General features: G+C 41.7%; 1 protein-coding gene across 1 annotated transcript; it reads left to right on the forward strand.

Moving 5' to 3' along the window:
• Positions 1 to 558: 558 nt before the first annotated feature.
• LOC123426861 (polyadenylate-binding protein RBP47-like) lies at positions 559 to 5,106 on the forward strand. The gene is made up of 6 exons (XM_045110759.1): positions 559 to 1,006; positions 2,047 to 2,500; positions 3,215 to 3,270; positions 3,359 to 3,489; positions 3,576 to 3,672; positions 4,616 to 5,106. Exons 1-6 carry the CDS (start codon positions 632 to 634, stop codon positions 4,775 to 4,777), a joined length of 1,275 nt encoding a protein of 424 aa, XP_044966694.1. The 5' UTR covers positions 559 to 631; the 3' UTR covers positions 4,778 to 5,106.
• Positions 5,107 to 17,378: the final 12,272 nt, after the last annotated feature.

Below are 17,378 nucleotides of genomic sequence, written 5' to 3' on the forward strand. Positions count from 1 at the left end.
TATATCTTTAATTTTGATAGCAAAATGTGTGCTATATGGTACACTAAATTAACTTGAGATTAGAATGGAAGGATTAGTACTTTCTATCTTAAAAAGCTTTGTCCAGCACGACCTCATTCATACCTGCCAATTAACATGAACATTATTATTTTCGTCTCAAAATGTAAGACAAATTTTAGACTAATTTATATTAACAGAATGACATAGTTGTTTCGTTCCTATTCGCCCAAATGTTATCGGAAGACACTCAACCATACACTGATTTATGGCAGTATAATAAATACGAAAAGCATTATATAAAACCAGCAACAACACTCTCGAAAAGAAAAGAAAAACACTCGCCAATCGCACTCCCAAACCACAGGGCCCACACTGTCAGCGCTATAACGGCAGCTACCAACGCGCTCCAAACCTGGGACCTCCCACCGGCCCTACACGTCGCCTCCCTCGCACATTCAATCAACGACCAGCAGAATAACGAACTCCTAGATCCGACGGCCTGAATCCGCCGCCAGCCCGCTATATATCCAGTCACCTCACCCACGGGCACCCTCTCTTTCCGCCCTCCGCAACCTCACGAGACTCCCCCAACCCCAGGCGACCCTCCTCGGCGGCGGCGGCGCGGACGGTGATGCAGATGGCGGCGACCACCACCGAATCACAGGTGGCCGTGCCGCCTCACCAACCCCACGCGCACCCGCATCCGCACCCGCCTCCGCATCACGCGCACCCGCACCACCACATGCCGCAGCCGCGGTGGGTCGTCCTCCCCTACCCGCCGCCGTCCATGGTGGCCGCCCCGCCCCCGCCGCCGCCGCAGTTCGCCAAGCACTACGCGCCGGGGCCGCCGCCTCCGCCCGCCGCGGCCGGGCGACGCACGCCCACGCCACCCGCGGCCGGATCCGGCGGGAACGGCTGCGAGGAGAACAAGACGATCTGGGTCGGCGACCTCCAGTACTGGATGGACGAGAACTACCTCCATAACTGCTTCGGCCCCAGCGGCGAGGTTCGTGTTCTCTCCCGATCCGGACTTGTCCGTACTAGATCTCGCGAATACAGTAAGATTCGCCCCATTCCTTTGTCCTGATTCATGTGTTGTGCCATCAAATTGCCATGAAAGCGTATATTTTGTGCTTACTTGTCACTTGATGCGAATAAAAGGCGATGCTTCTATAATTAGCCGTGAAAAGTTGTTGCTCAAGGCGCCAACTTTAAGGCCATTCAATACAGTACGTACGGAGTGCTCTTCTTTGATTACTGCCATAACTGCAAGCAATTTCTTCTTCCCTCTGGATTGTACGCAATAACGAACAAAATTGCATTATTCTTTGCGATGCTAGCTTCCAAATGTGCCGACTTTGGGGATTTAAACTAGTTTGGTTAGTAGTACTCGTTTGGAGGAAATGGTCTTGACGTGTATAATTTAATAGAAGTTACGAATGAGCTGGGCTCGTTATGCATTTTGGTGATTACGGAATAAGTAAAACACCAGTTGGAGAGGCAAAAGGAAGCCATAATGAAAGCCTTGACCAATTACTACCATCTTTTATTGGGAGGTTTGCTTACTGACGTGGACAGGAAGTGGAAAAGGTGGCAAGTACTTTGTCTGGAAAATGGTAACAAAGAAAGCAAGTTGTATGCGGTCTTGTGTTTGTACAATTTTCCAGGAACTATCCTTCACACACATAAACCATGATGGGTTTATTAAAAGACATAATGAATGTTAACCACTCATGGGTTCATTTTTTTCCTTGTTAAATCACTGCGTATAACTCTTCTCTTGTTCAACTACTGGTTTATTCACCTTTTTCTCTACATCTGCTTCATAGGTGGTAACAAAGAAAGCAAGTTGTATGCGGTCTTGTGTTTGTACAATTTTCCAGGAACTATCCTTCACACACATAAACCATGATGGGTTTATTAAAAGACATAATGAATGTTAACCACTCATGGGTTCATTTTTTTTCCTTATTAAATCATTGCGTATAATTCTTCTCTTGTTCAACTACTGGTTTATTCACCTTTTTCTCTACATCTGCTTCATAGGTGGTAACCATAAAAGTTATCCGCAATAGGCAAACTGGACAATCAGAGGGATATGGTTTTGTAGAGTTCTTTTCCCATGCATCAGCGGATAAAGCTCTTCAGAATTTTACTGGTCATGTGATGCCCAACACTGATCGAGCCTTTAAGTTAAACTGGGCATCCTATAGCATGGGTGAAAAGCGATCAGAAGTTGTCTCTGACCACTCAATTTTTGTTGGTGATTTAGCTGCTGATGTTACCGATGAAATGTTGATGGAGCTTTTTGGTAGCAAGTATCGCTCCGTGAAAGGAGCTAAAGTTATTATTGATGCAAACACTGGCCGTTCTAGGGGCTATGGATTTGTTAGATTTGGAGATGATACTGACAAAGCTCATGCAATGACTGAAATGAACGGTGTTTATTGCTCTACTAGACCTATTCGTATAGGACCTGCAACGCCTAGAAGAACCTCTGGTATGTCCCTTCTTTGCGGTTGTTCTGCAGCCCTAAACTGTACGGCCTTCTTTTTGTTAGTTTATGGATTGTTTTGTATTTTTCATACAAGTCCTTCAACTTTCACTAAATTTGACTCATTTCATGGCCTCATTGTACCCATTACTATCACTATTTGTTTCGGAAAAATCTACTCATATCTTGTATGGCCCTGATGTTGTCCTAGTGTTCTCCCATCTAGCCTTTTGGAACTCATACTGCTTTTAATGAAGAACGGTGATTTCTTCTGTTATTATTGATCATCTATCTGTACTTGTTTTGCCTTTCTAGACTATGTACATGACCTGTAGAAATTAACAGATAGTTCCCTCATCTCGGATTTTGCAACACATCCTGCTTTTAATGAAGAACGGTGATTTTTTCTGTTATTGATCATCCATCTGTACTTGTTTTGCCTTTCTGGACTACGTACATGACCTGTAGAAATTAATAGATAGTATGAAACAAACAAATCCACTTCACCATGATCTACTGACCACTGCGGTGCTAGTGTTCCTTCTGCTGTAGTGGTGCCAGTTCTACTGATTCAATTGCTATTGGTCCTCACATTCTTATATGTAGCATGTTATGTATTCTGCTTCTTTGTTAAGGACAATATGGAAATGGTTATTTTCTCATATGAGATTCGTATAGGTTTAATCCCTTGTTACACAACTTAATGACTATTAACTTCAGGTGATTCTGGTTCCTCAACACCTGGCCATTCAGATGGCGATTCAAATAACAGAACGGTGTGTATACTCTATACTGAGTTTTCCATGTTGTTTATTAACCTTGTAGCTTCATAGTTTCTAATCTGAAATTCTCAACCTGCTTTAGGTATATGTTGGTGGGCTCGACCAAAATGTTAGTGAAGACGAGCTGAGGAAATCATTTGCCAAATATGGTGATGTTGCCTCTGTGAAAATTCCTCTAGGGAAGCAGTGTGGCTTTGTTCAGTATGTCAACAGGCACGTTTCTGAAGCTGTTATGTGTTTTACTGGTTATTTCTATGTAACTTACAAGCTAATACTTCTATTTGTGCCACTGTTTTTAGAACTGACGCAGAAGAAGCACTTCAAGGGTTGAATGGGGCTGTCATTGGAAAGCAGGCAGTTCGCCTTTCGTGGGGCCGCAGCCCATCACATAAACAGGTTGGCCATGTGCTTCATAACTGTTTTCTTTGATCGTTCCTTGCTGTAGTATTAGTGTGGCTTTGCAGCAATAATCTTGTTAAAAATATGATGAACACTATGTTTGAAAACTCTTTAGTTCGGACAAATTTGGTAGTAACCTATAGACGACTGTAAATTTGGATGTGCTATGACAAATCAGCCTTGCAAGATATACTTTTCATATATTATATCATCTTTTCCTATATGCTATGATCTTTCCCATGAAAGGCTTCTTTGCTGTGTCCATGTTTAATCTATTTATGACTGTTGCGTACTAGCACTGTGGCTTGTTGATGTTGGAATTAAAACGTTCCTGCTATTAATGGATCTGTGCTTTCTTGTCCCATATGCTAGCAATTATTCCAACAAGATTATTTTGTATCGTTGCAGCCTTATGCTTGTTCGTTGTTTCTAGTCTAATGCTAAATAAACTTGAGCATGCAGACCCTTTATCTGGTTTAATCCTTGTTTAGTTCAGCTGAGCTCACTTTCCAAACCTAGGTTTGGTTCAACTAAGCAACCAAGCTTCCTATCCTATCATTCAGCCTGTGATGCGTTCTACATACCCTGTGTGCCGTGTGGCTATGCAAAAAGGGCAATTCCATGATTGTGTAATGTGCTCGGTGGCCCATCTGTATCTTTATTTTTGGGTTATGCATTTTGAGGATGCTTATTGACTGAATGCCATGCCTTTATGAAAACATCCAGACTCAAAGATAAGTAGTCCGGAGTAGATAACATAGTGGACTTGAAATTTTTAAACTAGGTCGTGCTTCGTGCAGCTAAGATGGTTTGCCTGTGCCATCACCCGTCATATACTTGTGAACTCTTTATTTCTGTCATCTGTATGTAGAATCTATTGCTTTTAAAGGTACTCCATTCTCTCTTCCATGATGCTAATTCACTGTTGTCTTGTTTTCAGTCTAGGGGTGATTCTGGCAACAGGAGGAACAACAACAATATGTACTATGGCACGCCGTTCTATGGTGGGTACGGCTACGCCTCCCCTGTCCCGCACCCCAACATGTATGCCCCTGCGTATGGAGCCTACCCGTTCTACGGCAACCAGCAGTTGGTGAGCTAGAGCGAGAGAGCTTCGTCCCACTCCCTCCAATGGGAAACAAGGTTTTGATCCGGTGAGAGCATAGCAGCGTCAGCAGAGTAAGAGAGAGAGAGTGAGTGAGAGAGAGAGAGAGAGGTTATAGGTCGTCCTAAAAAGTGGGTAAGACAGGTTAAAGTGAAAGAAACAGTGGTGTCTGTATTCTGTTGTGTGTGTGTGTGTGTGGTGTTTGTGTATGTGTTGCAAGAACCAGAAGAGCCTCTAGGCTTGTAGACACGGTCGGAGAGTCATGGATGTTGATTCATTAAGAAGTTTTGACTTGCTTAATAAGTTACAACGCTGTTTGTGCCCCACATCTATTTTTATCTCCACTGCATGGAGTGCTCATTCTGGGCCTCTCTCTGCTGCGCCCTTTGTTAGCCTATATAGTATGCTGCTTATTTGTTAGGTCTTGTGTATCTTGTGAGTTTCCTTGCACCATTATGTGTGGTGCTTATTCGTTTTTGGGATATAATTTACCTGGGGTTGCTGCTCTAACGCTGCAACACGTAAAGTTTATCTAACTGAGATTGTTCCCATAGGGATTCAACAAGGCATAATCTTATCTTCGGGAATGTTAGGGCAACTCCAACACTCTGCATTAAACGCACCAAACATCCATGGACACGTTCTAATCTGTAGGAATTTTAGAGCATCTTTAATGCCGTGCATCAAATTGGACACACTCAACGCCTGCGGACACACCCTAATCTTTAACAATGTTAAAGCATCTTCACCTGCTTGCCCAAAAAACTCCCCAATAATCACCAATCATCCCATCCCCAATAACCAACCTTACATTCGACAATGCTCCTCTGGTGGTGCCTGTCTGATGATAACCGGCACCCGTCCGACGATGGTCCAGCGATGGCCAGCTGACGATTGTTCGATGGCGCTCTGATGATGCTCCGGCAGCGGCGACGATTCTGATAGCATTCTAGTGGTGCTTCGGCGGTGGTCTGGTGGCCATTTATGGCGTGATGCCGACGTGACGGTATTGGGGATTAGATTGGGAGAAGGCCAACCCCGCCTTCAAATAGGAAAATGTTCGCTGCCGGGTGACCGGCTGGACTCTCGTCCGGTCACGGCCACGCGAGCAAGTGGTCCTCCTACCCTTGAGTGACACGTATGTAAGGGCCCACGTTCCCCACAATCCTTGCCATATCTTCTCCCCTATCTTCTCAACCACTCGTTCCTTATATGTCATCTCTCTCCCACCATGCGCACCCGACAGAATCGCTGTCCCACTCGACTTTTCTCCCGTGCATGCCACCTCCTATAGAGCTATTGCACAAGCGCGGTGGCGCCATCCTTCTCCCTCGGAGAGCCGTGAGCTTCCATCACCGTTGCAACAAGAGCTCCAACCGACAACAAGCTTTTTTTTTGCCACCATCTATCCTTATGGTGCTACAACCGCCTCCCGGTGTTGCTTCGATCGTGTTCGCCGCGAGCTGGAACCAACCAACACAGATGTCGTGACCGAAGTCCCCCGCAAGCTCGAACCGATAGCGGTGATGTTACAACCGTGTTGCCCGCATGCTTGAACCAACATTGCAACAAGCCAGGACAGACGTGTTGATTTGCTGCAATGGGCCGCAGGCTGCTGGGGCCAACATGGGGACGAGCTAGAACCGTCGTGGATCCGAACGACGGCTGGTGATACAACCGGTTGCAATAGATGCTACAACCGCCGATGAGAGATGCATGGGATCACTAGAACGGATGTCTAGAGGGGGTGGGTGGGTTGAATAGACTATTTGACAAATTTAAAACTAGCCTTTTTCCAATTTTAGTTCTTGGTAGATTTTAGCATTTATAGCAAGTCAAACACATCCTACACATGCAAGTCTACGAGTATACCAGCGGAAAGTAAATACATGCATATGTAAAGTAAGGAGTAGAGTTTAGGAAGATCAAATGCAAAGATTGACACGGTGATTTTTGGCGTGGTTCCGATAGGTGGTGTTAGCGTACGTCCACGTTGATGGAGACTTCAACCCACGGAGGGTAACGACTTTGTGAGTCCACAGAGGGCTCAACCCACGAAGGGTCCACAGAGAAGCAACCTTGTCTATTCCATCACGGCTTACGTCCACGAAGGACTAGCCTCATTCGAGGTAGATCTTCACGAAGTAGGCGATCTCCTTGCCCGTACAAACTTTTTGGTTCAACTCCACAACACGAAGTAGGCGGCTCCCAAGCGACACCTAACCAATCTAGGATACACCACTCTCCAAAAGGTAATAGATGTGGTAGTATGATGAACTCCTTGCTCTTGTGCTTCAAAAGATAGTCTCCTCAACACTCAATCACACTCTCATAGATTTGGCTTGGGTAGAAGAGATTTATTGGGTGAAAATAAGCTTGGGGAGGCTAGAAATCAAGATTCATATGGTAGGAACGGAGTATCTTGATCTCAACACATGAGTAGGTGGCTCTCTCTTAGAAAAATGGATGGGGCAAGTGTTTGTATGTTCTAAGCGCTTCCTCTGCGAATGAGAGGTGGTGGAGGGGTATATATAGGCATCTCCAAAAATCCAACCGTTACAACATTATTGCCCAACTCGGTGAAACCGAAGTAAAACTCGATGGCACCGACTAGTGCAAAATGTGGCAACTTTTGTCTTTTCGGTGAGACCGATATATGAATATCGATGGTACCAATTTTGGCTGGCCTAGTTAGTTTCCTCAACTCGACGGGACCGATTCTCAAAACATGGAAATTCCAATTTTAAGAAATTGGTTAATAGAGCCGGGGCACTGATTTGGTTGCATCGAAATGGAACTTGGTGGTACCGAGACTCTAGGGTTTGGCATGGGATCTGTCTGATGTAAAAGTTGCTAGGGACGAATGGATAAAGTTGGTGGCACCGAATTTTGGATATTTAGGATTTGGACAGAATATTTGTGGGAGAATTTCATGAGTATTTTTGGTGGCTAACTCTAAGAACTTGAGCAACCAGATCATCATAGTCACCTCATCCACTTTTAATAGTATTGGCTTTCCTATGGACTCAAATGTGATTTCTCACAAAATATAAAATGTAGAGTCTTGAAGCTTGAAGCTTGGTCAATCCTATTCATTTCCTTCATTGGGACTTTTCCTCACAATCCTTAGCCAATTCTCTTTGTGGACTATGTCTGAAATATACTAGGTAAAAGTATTAGTCCAAGAGACAATGTATGTTGCCATGAATTATCAAAACCACCAAGGGAGCATATGTGCTTTCAATCTCCCCCTTTTTTGGTAATTCATTACAACATATAATCAAAGCTTCAAATAGAGATAGGCATTAGAATATGACAACTTTGAAAGATACATGACTAATACAAGGTCCCCCTAAATGTGTGCAATCCCTTTTAAGATACATTTGCTTTGAACTGCATGGGCACACACATGGTAGAAGGGACACGACAAGTCATGTGAATCTTGGCTATATGCATCAAACAATATGTGAATGAAAGGTTTCCATGTTCAAGACTCACTCTTGCAAACGATATGTTCAAGAGACAAGAGATCATCCTGAACAAGGATATGATGCATATACTTACCTTGAGGTTCTTGAGCATCTTAGCAGTAGGAATACACTTGAGAAAATAATTGTTAGATAACACATGAGTATTCTATTGTAAAGATACAAAGAGCTTCAATAGTACCAAGAATGGAAGACATACTGAAAGTAGGATTTGATGATAGATATGTCTCCACGAATATTTAGAACTCCCCCCCTAAGTATGAATATGTAGGATGTCCTCCCCCTAGATCATAGCATGTAGATATTGGAAGTAGGTAGGGTGAGACAGGTCCAATATAAGAAGTACCCAAACTACAGGTTTATTTGCCTTCTTGTATTTCTCCTCCTTTGGGTAAGCATAAGCTTAAATAACACTTTGATATCTCTCCCCTTAAGGATTTCTCCTCCTTTGATATCTATCCCCCTTAATGATATTTCCCCCCTGAAAGTGTAAGCTTTGATATCTCTCTCCCCCTTTGGCATTAATTTCCAAAAAAGGTCATAGGGTAAGGGTTCCTTGAGAGTAAGGGATCCTGGATTCTTCTTTCTTTGCTAAGGGTTCCTTGATTCTTCTCCCCCTTGAGTATACACAAGGGTTCCTTCAAATTTTCCCCCTTTCAGTAGGTAAGGGTTCCTTGAAATTTCGCCCCCCTTTCAGTAGGTAAGGGTTCCTTGAAATTATCCCCCTTTCAGTAGGGATTCTATATGTTTCTACCACTTTGAAATTTTGAGAACTTTGTAGCATCAAAATTCAGAGTCTCCGAGGCAAAGTGATTCGGTAGAACCGTGAATGAACTTGGGCCTGTGGGAGAAGTTGGTATGACCAATTTTCCCGATTCAGAGAGACCAAGTTGCAAATAGAATCTTAGCTACTTGAAAATATGGGATCACTTCAAAACGAACGTAATTCCTTCCTGGCCATTTTTAAAGAAATTCTCATATATTTTGGCCAAAGCTCTCAGAAAGTATTCAAGTGATTTTCACGGAATTTTTGAAATATTTGCAAAGAATTTTCACAATTAGATGAGAATTGAATGGTTCCAAGAAAGCATGCAACAAAATATGAGCCATGCAAGCAACTTCATCTAGATGTTGGTCTGTGACTAGGTCACCTATATTAGAGTATATATTGACTTACGGAGCCAAGCAAGAATGCTTGATCATAGGTACTCATTGTTAAGCTCAAATTGGGGTTACCATTTTTTGTTAAGCATTTTAATGTCTTCATATCACTTGAGTTGCTTTACCTCATGTATTGGTGTAAAGCTTTGTCAAGGATATGAGAACATACCTTCGAATGATGTTGATGATGTGGCATGTAGGTGAACTTGTTTGTGGATGCTCAATGTTGATGAAGATCATCTTGAGTTGGGAGCAATCCTTGTTGTTTCGGTTCACTTTTCTCCTACATAGGTTAGTAATTCAAGGAAGAACATAACATACCCAAATGACAAGGGTGAATTTATTCATAAATAGTTGTCAAGGATATGATTTTGTTTTCTTCTTCCTTCATCGTTGAAGAAAGGGTTGATACTTGGCCATAACAAGATTGCTTTCGATGTGATTTGATGGCAATCTTGTGGAGTGTAGTTCTTCGAAGTACCTACAAAAGTTTAGATGCAATACAAGGGCACATAGTTTTCCAAGACATAAGATAGTGTCATATCAATAGCATCATGGAATAATCAAGTAAGCTCATGCCCTTGCATGCATCCGAGTGAGTCTATCTCAAATTTGAAGCATCAATGATGTTCAACTCACTTCTCAAGTGACGAAGCACTTTCTCATCAAGTGGCTTGGTAAAGATATCAGCCAATTGTTTATCGGTACGAACATACTTGAGATTAATATCTCCTTTACCAACATGATCACAGATAAAATGATGTCAAACTTGAACATGTTTAGTTCTAGAATGTTGCACGTATTATGAACAATTTTAATAGCACTTTCATTGTCACACAACAATGGAACATGTTTCACATGAATGCCATAACCCCTAAGAGTTTGCGTCATCCATAGTAAATGCGCACAACATGATCTAGCAGCAATGTATTCTGTTTCGGCGGTAGATAGAGATATCGAGTTTTGTTTCTTGGATGACCAAGACACAAGAGATCTCCCAAGAAATTGACATGTACCTGAGGTGGATTTTATATCAACCTTGTCTCCGGCAAAGTCCGAGTCGGAATAGCCAACAAGATTAAAAGAAGATCCCTTGGGATACCATATGCCAAAGTTTGGTGTATGTATCAAGTATCTCACAATTCTTTTCACATCCTTTAGATGACACTCCTTGGGTGTGGCTTGATATTGGGCACACATGCACACACTTAGCATGATATCGGGACAGGAGTCACATAGATATAGCAATGAACCGATCATTGATCGACAAATCTTTTGGTCAACCGGCTTGTCCTCCTTGGTGAGGTCCACATGTCTGCTAGTTGGTATAGGAGTTTTCATAGCTTTGCACTCTTGCATGCTGAACTTCTTGATTAAGTACTTGGTGTACTTGGTTTGAGATATAAACATACCTTCTCTCGTTTGTTTTATTTGCAAACCAAGAAAGAATTTCAGGTCACACATCATGGACATCTCATACTTCTTGGAATCAACCTTCCAAACTTCTCACTAAAATGGGGTTAGTAGATTCAAAGATAATATCATCCACATAAATTTGGCACACGAATAGCTCGCCATTAACTCTTTTACTGAATAAGGTTGCATCAATTTTACCAACCTTAAAACCCTTTTCAATAAGAAACTTTGTTAGGCATTTGTACCAAGATCGAGGGGCTTGTTTAAGAGCATATAAAGTTTTATGAATTTTATAAACATGATTAGGTTTCTTAGAGTTCACAAAACCGGGAGGTTGTTTGACATAAAATTCCTCCTCAATTTCACCATTTAGAAAAGCACTTTTGATATCCATTTGGTAAAGAGTAATATCATGGTGATTGGCATAAGCGAGAAGAATACAAACGGCTTCAAGTCTAGCAACGAGGGCATATGTCTCACCATAGTCCATACCTTTGACTTGCGTGCAACCTTGAGCTACGAGACGTGCCTTGTTACGTACCGCCTGGAAATCTTCATCTTGCTTGTTCCTAAATACCCATTTTGTACCAATGATGTTGTGCTCGTCCTTGGGTTTCTCCACGAGTGTCCAAACTTCATTCCTCTCGAAGTCGTGTAGCTCTTCGTGCATGACATTCACCCAATCCGGGTCTTGATGTGCTTCTTCTACCTTCATAGGCTCAATGCTATAGATAAATGAGTATTGCTCACAAAAGTTAGCCAAACGAGTTTTAGAGCGAGTGATTCTCACATTTTTTATGTCACCGAAGATTTGATCTAGTGGATGATTATTGTTCACTCGTGCTCAAACTCGTGACAACCTTTGCTTGTTGGGTGGTGGAGCCTCCTCCTCATCATCTTCATATTCGTCTTCGTTGTCATTAATGGTGTCATCTCCTTGAGGTGGCGGCGAAGAAGGTTGAGGTGGATCATCACGATGTACTTCTTCCTCCACTTCATCTTGTCGTGTATCGCTTGTGGATACCTCCATGTCGATTTGTGCTTCGCCTTGATGCGAAGTAGGAGCTTCCACATGTGTTGATGAAGTACTTTCCTGCACCTCCTTGGGACGAATCTTGCCAATGGACAGGTCTTGAATGACTTCTGAAGGTTCCTTATCCCCTACATCATTTGGCAATTATTTAAATTGCGAACCATTAGATTCATCAAATTTCACATCTACTGCATCTTCAACTTTTTGAGTGAAGTTGTTGTAGACACGGTAAGTGTGAGAGTTTGATCATAACCAAGTAGGAAACCTTCATGAGATTTAGAGAAAATTTAGAAAGACAATGCTTATCAAGAATGTAGCACTTTGAGCCGAATACCCGAAAGTATCCAACTTGGGGTTTGTTACCGGTGAGTAGCTCGTCTTCCGTTTTACCAAGAAGCTTGTGTAGGTAGAGTCGGTTTGTGGCATGACAAGGTGTTTCCATGGCTTCTTCCCAGAAGTGTCTCGATGTCTTGTATTCGTCAAGCACCGTTATAGCCATGTCTATGAGAGTCCAGTTCTTCCTCTCAACAACTCCATTTGTTGAGGTGTGTACATCGCCGAGAACTCATGTGACATACCCTCTTCTTCAAGAAAAGTATCCACATTTGTGTTCTTGAACTCTGATGTGTTGTCGCTCCGAACTTTAGGGATCTTCACTTCAAACTGATTTTGGGCTTTTTGAGCGAAGTTCTTGAAGATCTTTTATACCCGCGACTTGTCATCAAGAAAGAATACCCACATAAATCTGGAAAAATCATCAACAATAACTAGACCAAAATAATTTCCACCAAGGCTCTGGTAAGCATTGGAACCAAAGAGTTCCATGTGAAGCAGCTCGAGTGGACTTCTGGTAATCATGATGTTCTTCACGGGATGACTTCCATCGACTTGTTTTCCTGCTTGACAAGCGCTACTAAGTCTATCTTTATCAAAGATAACATCTTTAACACCAAGATATGATCACCTTTGATAAGCCTATCTAGATTACGCATTCCAACATGTCCTGGTCTTCTATGCCATAACCAACCTTTAGAAGATTTTGCAATACGACATGTACGAGGTTTTTTTAGCGAAATCAACAATGTATAGATCACCTCTACGAAAACCAATAAAGACCATGTTATGATTGTCTTGACGAAACACCTGGCAATCAACTTTCGTAAATAGCACATTGAAACCAAAGTACGCTAGTCTAGATACGGAAAGAAGGTTGTAGCCAAGGGATTCAACAAGCATGACATTTTGAATGGAACTATCATGAGATACGGCCACCTTACGAAGACCTAGTGCCTTACTCTTGGAGTTGTCTCCAAAAATCACATACCTTCATGGTCCATGGTGTGGTGTGATCTCTTGAAACATGTCTCTATCCCCGGTCATGTGATCGATGCATCCACTGTCGAGAATCCACTGCTTTCCTCCGGCCATGTAGTCTCTTGGGGCTTGCCATAGGACTTAGTCTCCTCATGGTCTTCTCATATTCGATGTCAAACTTCTCATCTTCATCGTAGTAGCCATGCTCCACATTGTCATAGTTAAATGGAATATCCTCGTCACAAGAATCAAGATATTTGTTAGAATTTTTACCATAACAATGTTCAAGTTTATGAATATGAATGGCTTCAACAATGATGTCATTGACGGTAATGACATCTCCTTTAGCACACATGAGGTCATGAAGCTCAAATAGATGATTATCAAAGTTTGGATCATTTGGCTTCATATTGTGAAAGACAATAGATTTTTGGAAAATGACATCAAGATTTTTCAAGGAGTTGTCAGGATATCTTTTCTCCAAATCTTTCCACAAAGTATAAGCAAACTCAAAGTTCTTCATTTGATTAAGCACAATTATTGGCAATCCTCTAATGATAAGATTAACAATTTTAAGATTGCAAAACATATTAACTTCTTCATCATGAGAAGGATGCAAGGAATCAACGGGAGGCACATAGAGATTTTCAACATATTTGCTTAGATGGAATTCATCAAGTATATCAAACATTTCACCTTTCCATCGACTATAGTTCTCCCCATTGAGAATGGGCACTCTACAACTAAGATTCCCCAAAGTAGACACATCCATCTTCCTCCAATGGTGATTAAACCAAGGCTATGGAGACCAAAGCTCTGATACCAATTGTGGGATCACTAGAAGGGATGTCTAGAGGGGGGGGGGGGTGAATAGACTATTTGACAAATTAAAACTAGCCTTTCCAAATTTGAGTTGTTGGAAAATTTTAGAATTTATAGCAAGTCAAACACACCCTACACATGCAAGTCTACGAGTATAGCAGCGGAAAGTAAAGACACGCACATGCAAAGTAAGGAGTAGAGTTTAGGAAGATCAAACACAAAGATTGACATGGTGATTTTTGGCATGGTTCCGATATGTGGTGCTATCATACATCCACATTGATGGAGACTTGAACCCACAGAGGGTAACGGCCGCGCGATTCCATGGAGGGCTCAACTCAAAAAGGGTCCATGGAGAAGCAACTGATACTTGTGATCTGTGTTGGGTTTTCCGTGAAGACGAACGGGTTATCGCAACACAATGTGGGTAATTATTTACCTCAGTTATGAAACCAAGGTTTATCAGACCAATAGGAATATCAACCACAACCATCCTCAGTGGCTTCACACAAAATAACAAACAACTTGCACGCAACATGGGCAAGAGGGTTGTCAATCCCCTATATGCAAGCGATTAAGGTGTGTAGATAACAAGATAAAATGAAAAGAAGTAAATGGTAGTAATGTATTGAAGGTTTTGCAGGTATGTTGTGAATAGACCCGGGGGCCATAGTTTTCCCTAATGGCATCTCTCGTGAAAAATAACATATGGTGGGTAAATAAATTACTGTTGGACAATTGACAGAAAAGCGGATAGTTACGCGATATTGACGACAATGATCATGTGTATATATGCATCACGTCCATAAACAAATAGGTCGACTCCTGCATGAACCTATTACTATTACTCCACTCATCGATCGCTATCCACCATGCATCTAGAGTATTAAGTAAAACATAACAATGCATGGAGAAAAATGACGTGATGTAGACAAAGTAAACTCAAGCAATATGAATAAACCCCATTGTTTTGTCCTTACTAGCAGCAACACAAAGACACATCTTGCCCCCTTCTGTCAATGAGATATAGAAATTCGCCAAATTGAACCTACTACAACGCACCTCTCTCACCGAAGAAATATCAATCTAGTTGGCCAAACTATTTGAATAGATCAGAGAGAATTACAAAGCTATCATAATCATGCACATAAGAATCATATAAGTATTCAAATAAGACTCAAATATTTATCATGAATAATATGAACATAAATCCACAATTCGTTGAATCCCAACAAATGCACCGCACAAAAGGAATTACATCATGTGGATCAAAGCGAAGATGCGATGATCATTGTATTGAAGATCAAAAGAAAGAGAGATTGCCATCTAAGTACTGGCTATGGACCCGTAGGTTTATGATGAACTACTAACACATCATCATGACTTCAGCAAGGTTGATGAAGAGGCCCTTTGTGATTGATTCCCCCTTCGACAGGGTGCCAAAACGAAGCTCGAGATGGCCTCCCGTCGGAACAGAGACTTGCGTGTGCGTAAAAAAGTGTTTCGGGACTGCTTCCGGGGTTTTTAGGGTATCTGAGAATTTATAAGCCAAAGAATGGAGCCGGGAGGGATTCGAGGGGCCCATAAGCGAACAACCCCCCAGGCCGCGCCGGGTTGGTTTGTGGGGCCCTTGTGTGGCCCCCAGCGTTCCTGTGATGCTTGTTGGTGTTTTTTGGTCCAGAAATAATCTCGGATCTCCCCTACTCTGAATTATAACTTGAGCTCTGGCACTTCTGCAAATCAATGCTTCCCTTCGAAAATGGCCTATCTCTTTATTTTTATGTTGGGTCATCACCTTCTTACCTACAACACGAGACCGGAGAGCAGTATTGTCATTTTTATGCATTGATTCTAGTCAATGTTGGTTAGGAATATAACCAGGATCTTCACTATTCCGAATTATAATATTTAGTCTCTACTTGAATCTCAGAGGTGCTCTGCAATTATGTTTTGCAGTCTCAGAAAGGGCTAGCATGATACCATGTCACCATATTATATCGTGATTGCCTTGACAAATAGTTGGCATGTGAGATATCTTATTATTGCTTGCTAGTTGGTTTTGTATTGCCATGATTGAATATGATGCTTAATTGTTATCATGGATGTGGTTACTTATGATTTATGCTGAAAACTTGAAAACTAGCTAAGCATATGTATAACGATAAGAACAAAATAGTTTGTATAAGTTTTATTTACCACTTTCAGTTTATCAACTTAACTGCTTGAGGACAAGCAATGAGTTAAGCTTGGGGGAGTTGATATGTCTGCAACATATATACTTTTCCAAACAATTTTGCTCTCGTATTGACCTATAATTTGCATGATTTGAATGAAACTAACCCACACTAACGTTGTTTTCACCGCAACTAACTTGGTGTTATTTTTGTGCATAAATAAAAGTTCTCGGAATTGAATGGAACTTTTTGTGAATTATTTCTAGGATTTATGGTGAATTATGGAGCAAAGACCTGTTGGAGAAACGCTGCCAAGGGCGCACAAGCTAACACAGTGCGCCCCCCATGCCACGGCTTGATGGCTTATGGGTTCCACATGGCTGCTCCGACCCTAATTGCAGTCCTATAAAATCACATCTTTGGAGAACAAAATCAGACAGAAGTTTTAACAACGTTTCACGAGATGGAGCCGCCGCCACCTCCTGTTCTTCCTCCAGAGGGCTTGATGTGTACTACACAACTTGTTCTTGTAGACTCGTGTTGGGCCTCCAAGCGCAGAGTTTTGTTGGACAGTAGCAATTTTCCCTCAAGTGGATAACCTAAGGTTTATCAATCTGTGGGAGGCGTAGGATTAAGATGGTCTTTGTCAAGCAATCCTGTAACAAAATAATCAAAAGTCTCTTGTATCCCCAACACACCAAATAAAATGGTAATTTGTATAGTTGCACTAGTTTGGCAAAGAGATGGTGATACAAGTGTAGTAATGATAGTAGATATAGTTATTTGTAATCTGAAAATATAAAAACAACAAGGTAGCAATTAACAAAAGTGAGCATAAACGGTATTGCAATGCTTGAAAATGAGGCCTAGTGTCCGTACTTTTGCTAATGCAATCTCTCAACAATGCTAACATAGTTAGATCATATAACAATCCCTCGACGTGCGATAAAGAATCACTCCAAAGTTCCTATCTAGCGGAGAACATAAGAAGATTTTTTTGTAGGGTACGAAACCACCTCAAAGTTATTCTTTCCGATTAGTCTTTCCAAGAGTTCATACTAAGATAACAAGTTATCCTTTCTGATCGATCTATCAAGAGTTCGTACTAAAATAACACGATAACAAATTCAAATTCATAATACTCAATCCAACACATAGAACTTCAAGGAGCACACCAAGATTTATATTGG

The sequence above is a fragment of the Hordeum vulgare genome, chromosome 2H, assembly GCF_904849725.1.
Source record: "Hordeum vulgare subsp. vulgare chromosome 2H, MorexV3_pseudomolecules_assembly, whole genome shotgun sequence".
NCBI classification, from domain to species: Eukaryota; Viridiplantae; Streptophyta; class Magnoliopsida; order Poales; family Poaceae; genus Hordeum; species Hordeum vulgare.

Excerpts from the sequence above, each read along its gene's own strand:
- LOC123426861 (XM_045110759.1), top strand. The coding sequence starts at position 632 with ATGCAGATGGCGGCGACCACCACCGAATCACAGGTGGCCGTGCCGCCT. Across the intron at positions 2,501-3,214 it reads AACGCCTAGAAGAACCTCTG|GTGATTCTGGTTCCTCAACA; the intron begins GTATGTCCCTTC and ends TATTAACTTCAG. Across the intron at positions 3,490-3,575 it reads TTTGTTCAGTATGTCAACAG|AACTGACGCAGAAGAAGCAC; the intron begins GCACGTTTCTGA and ends CACTGTTTTTAG.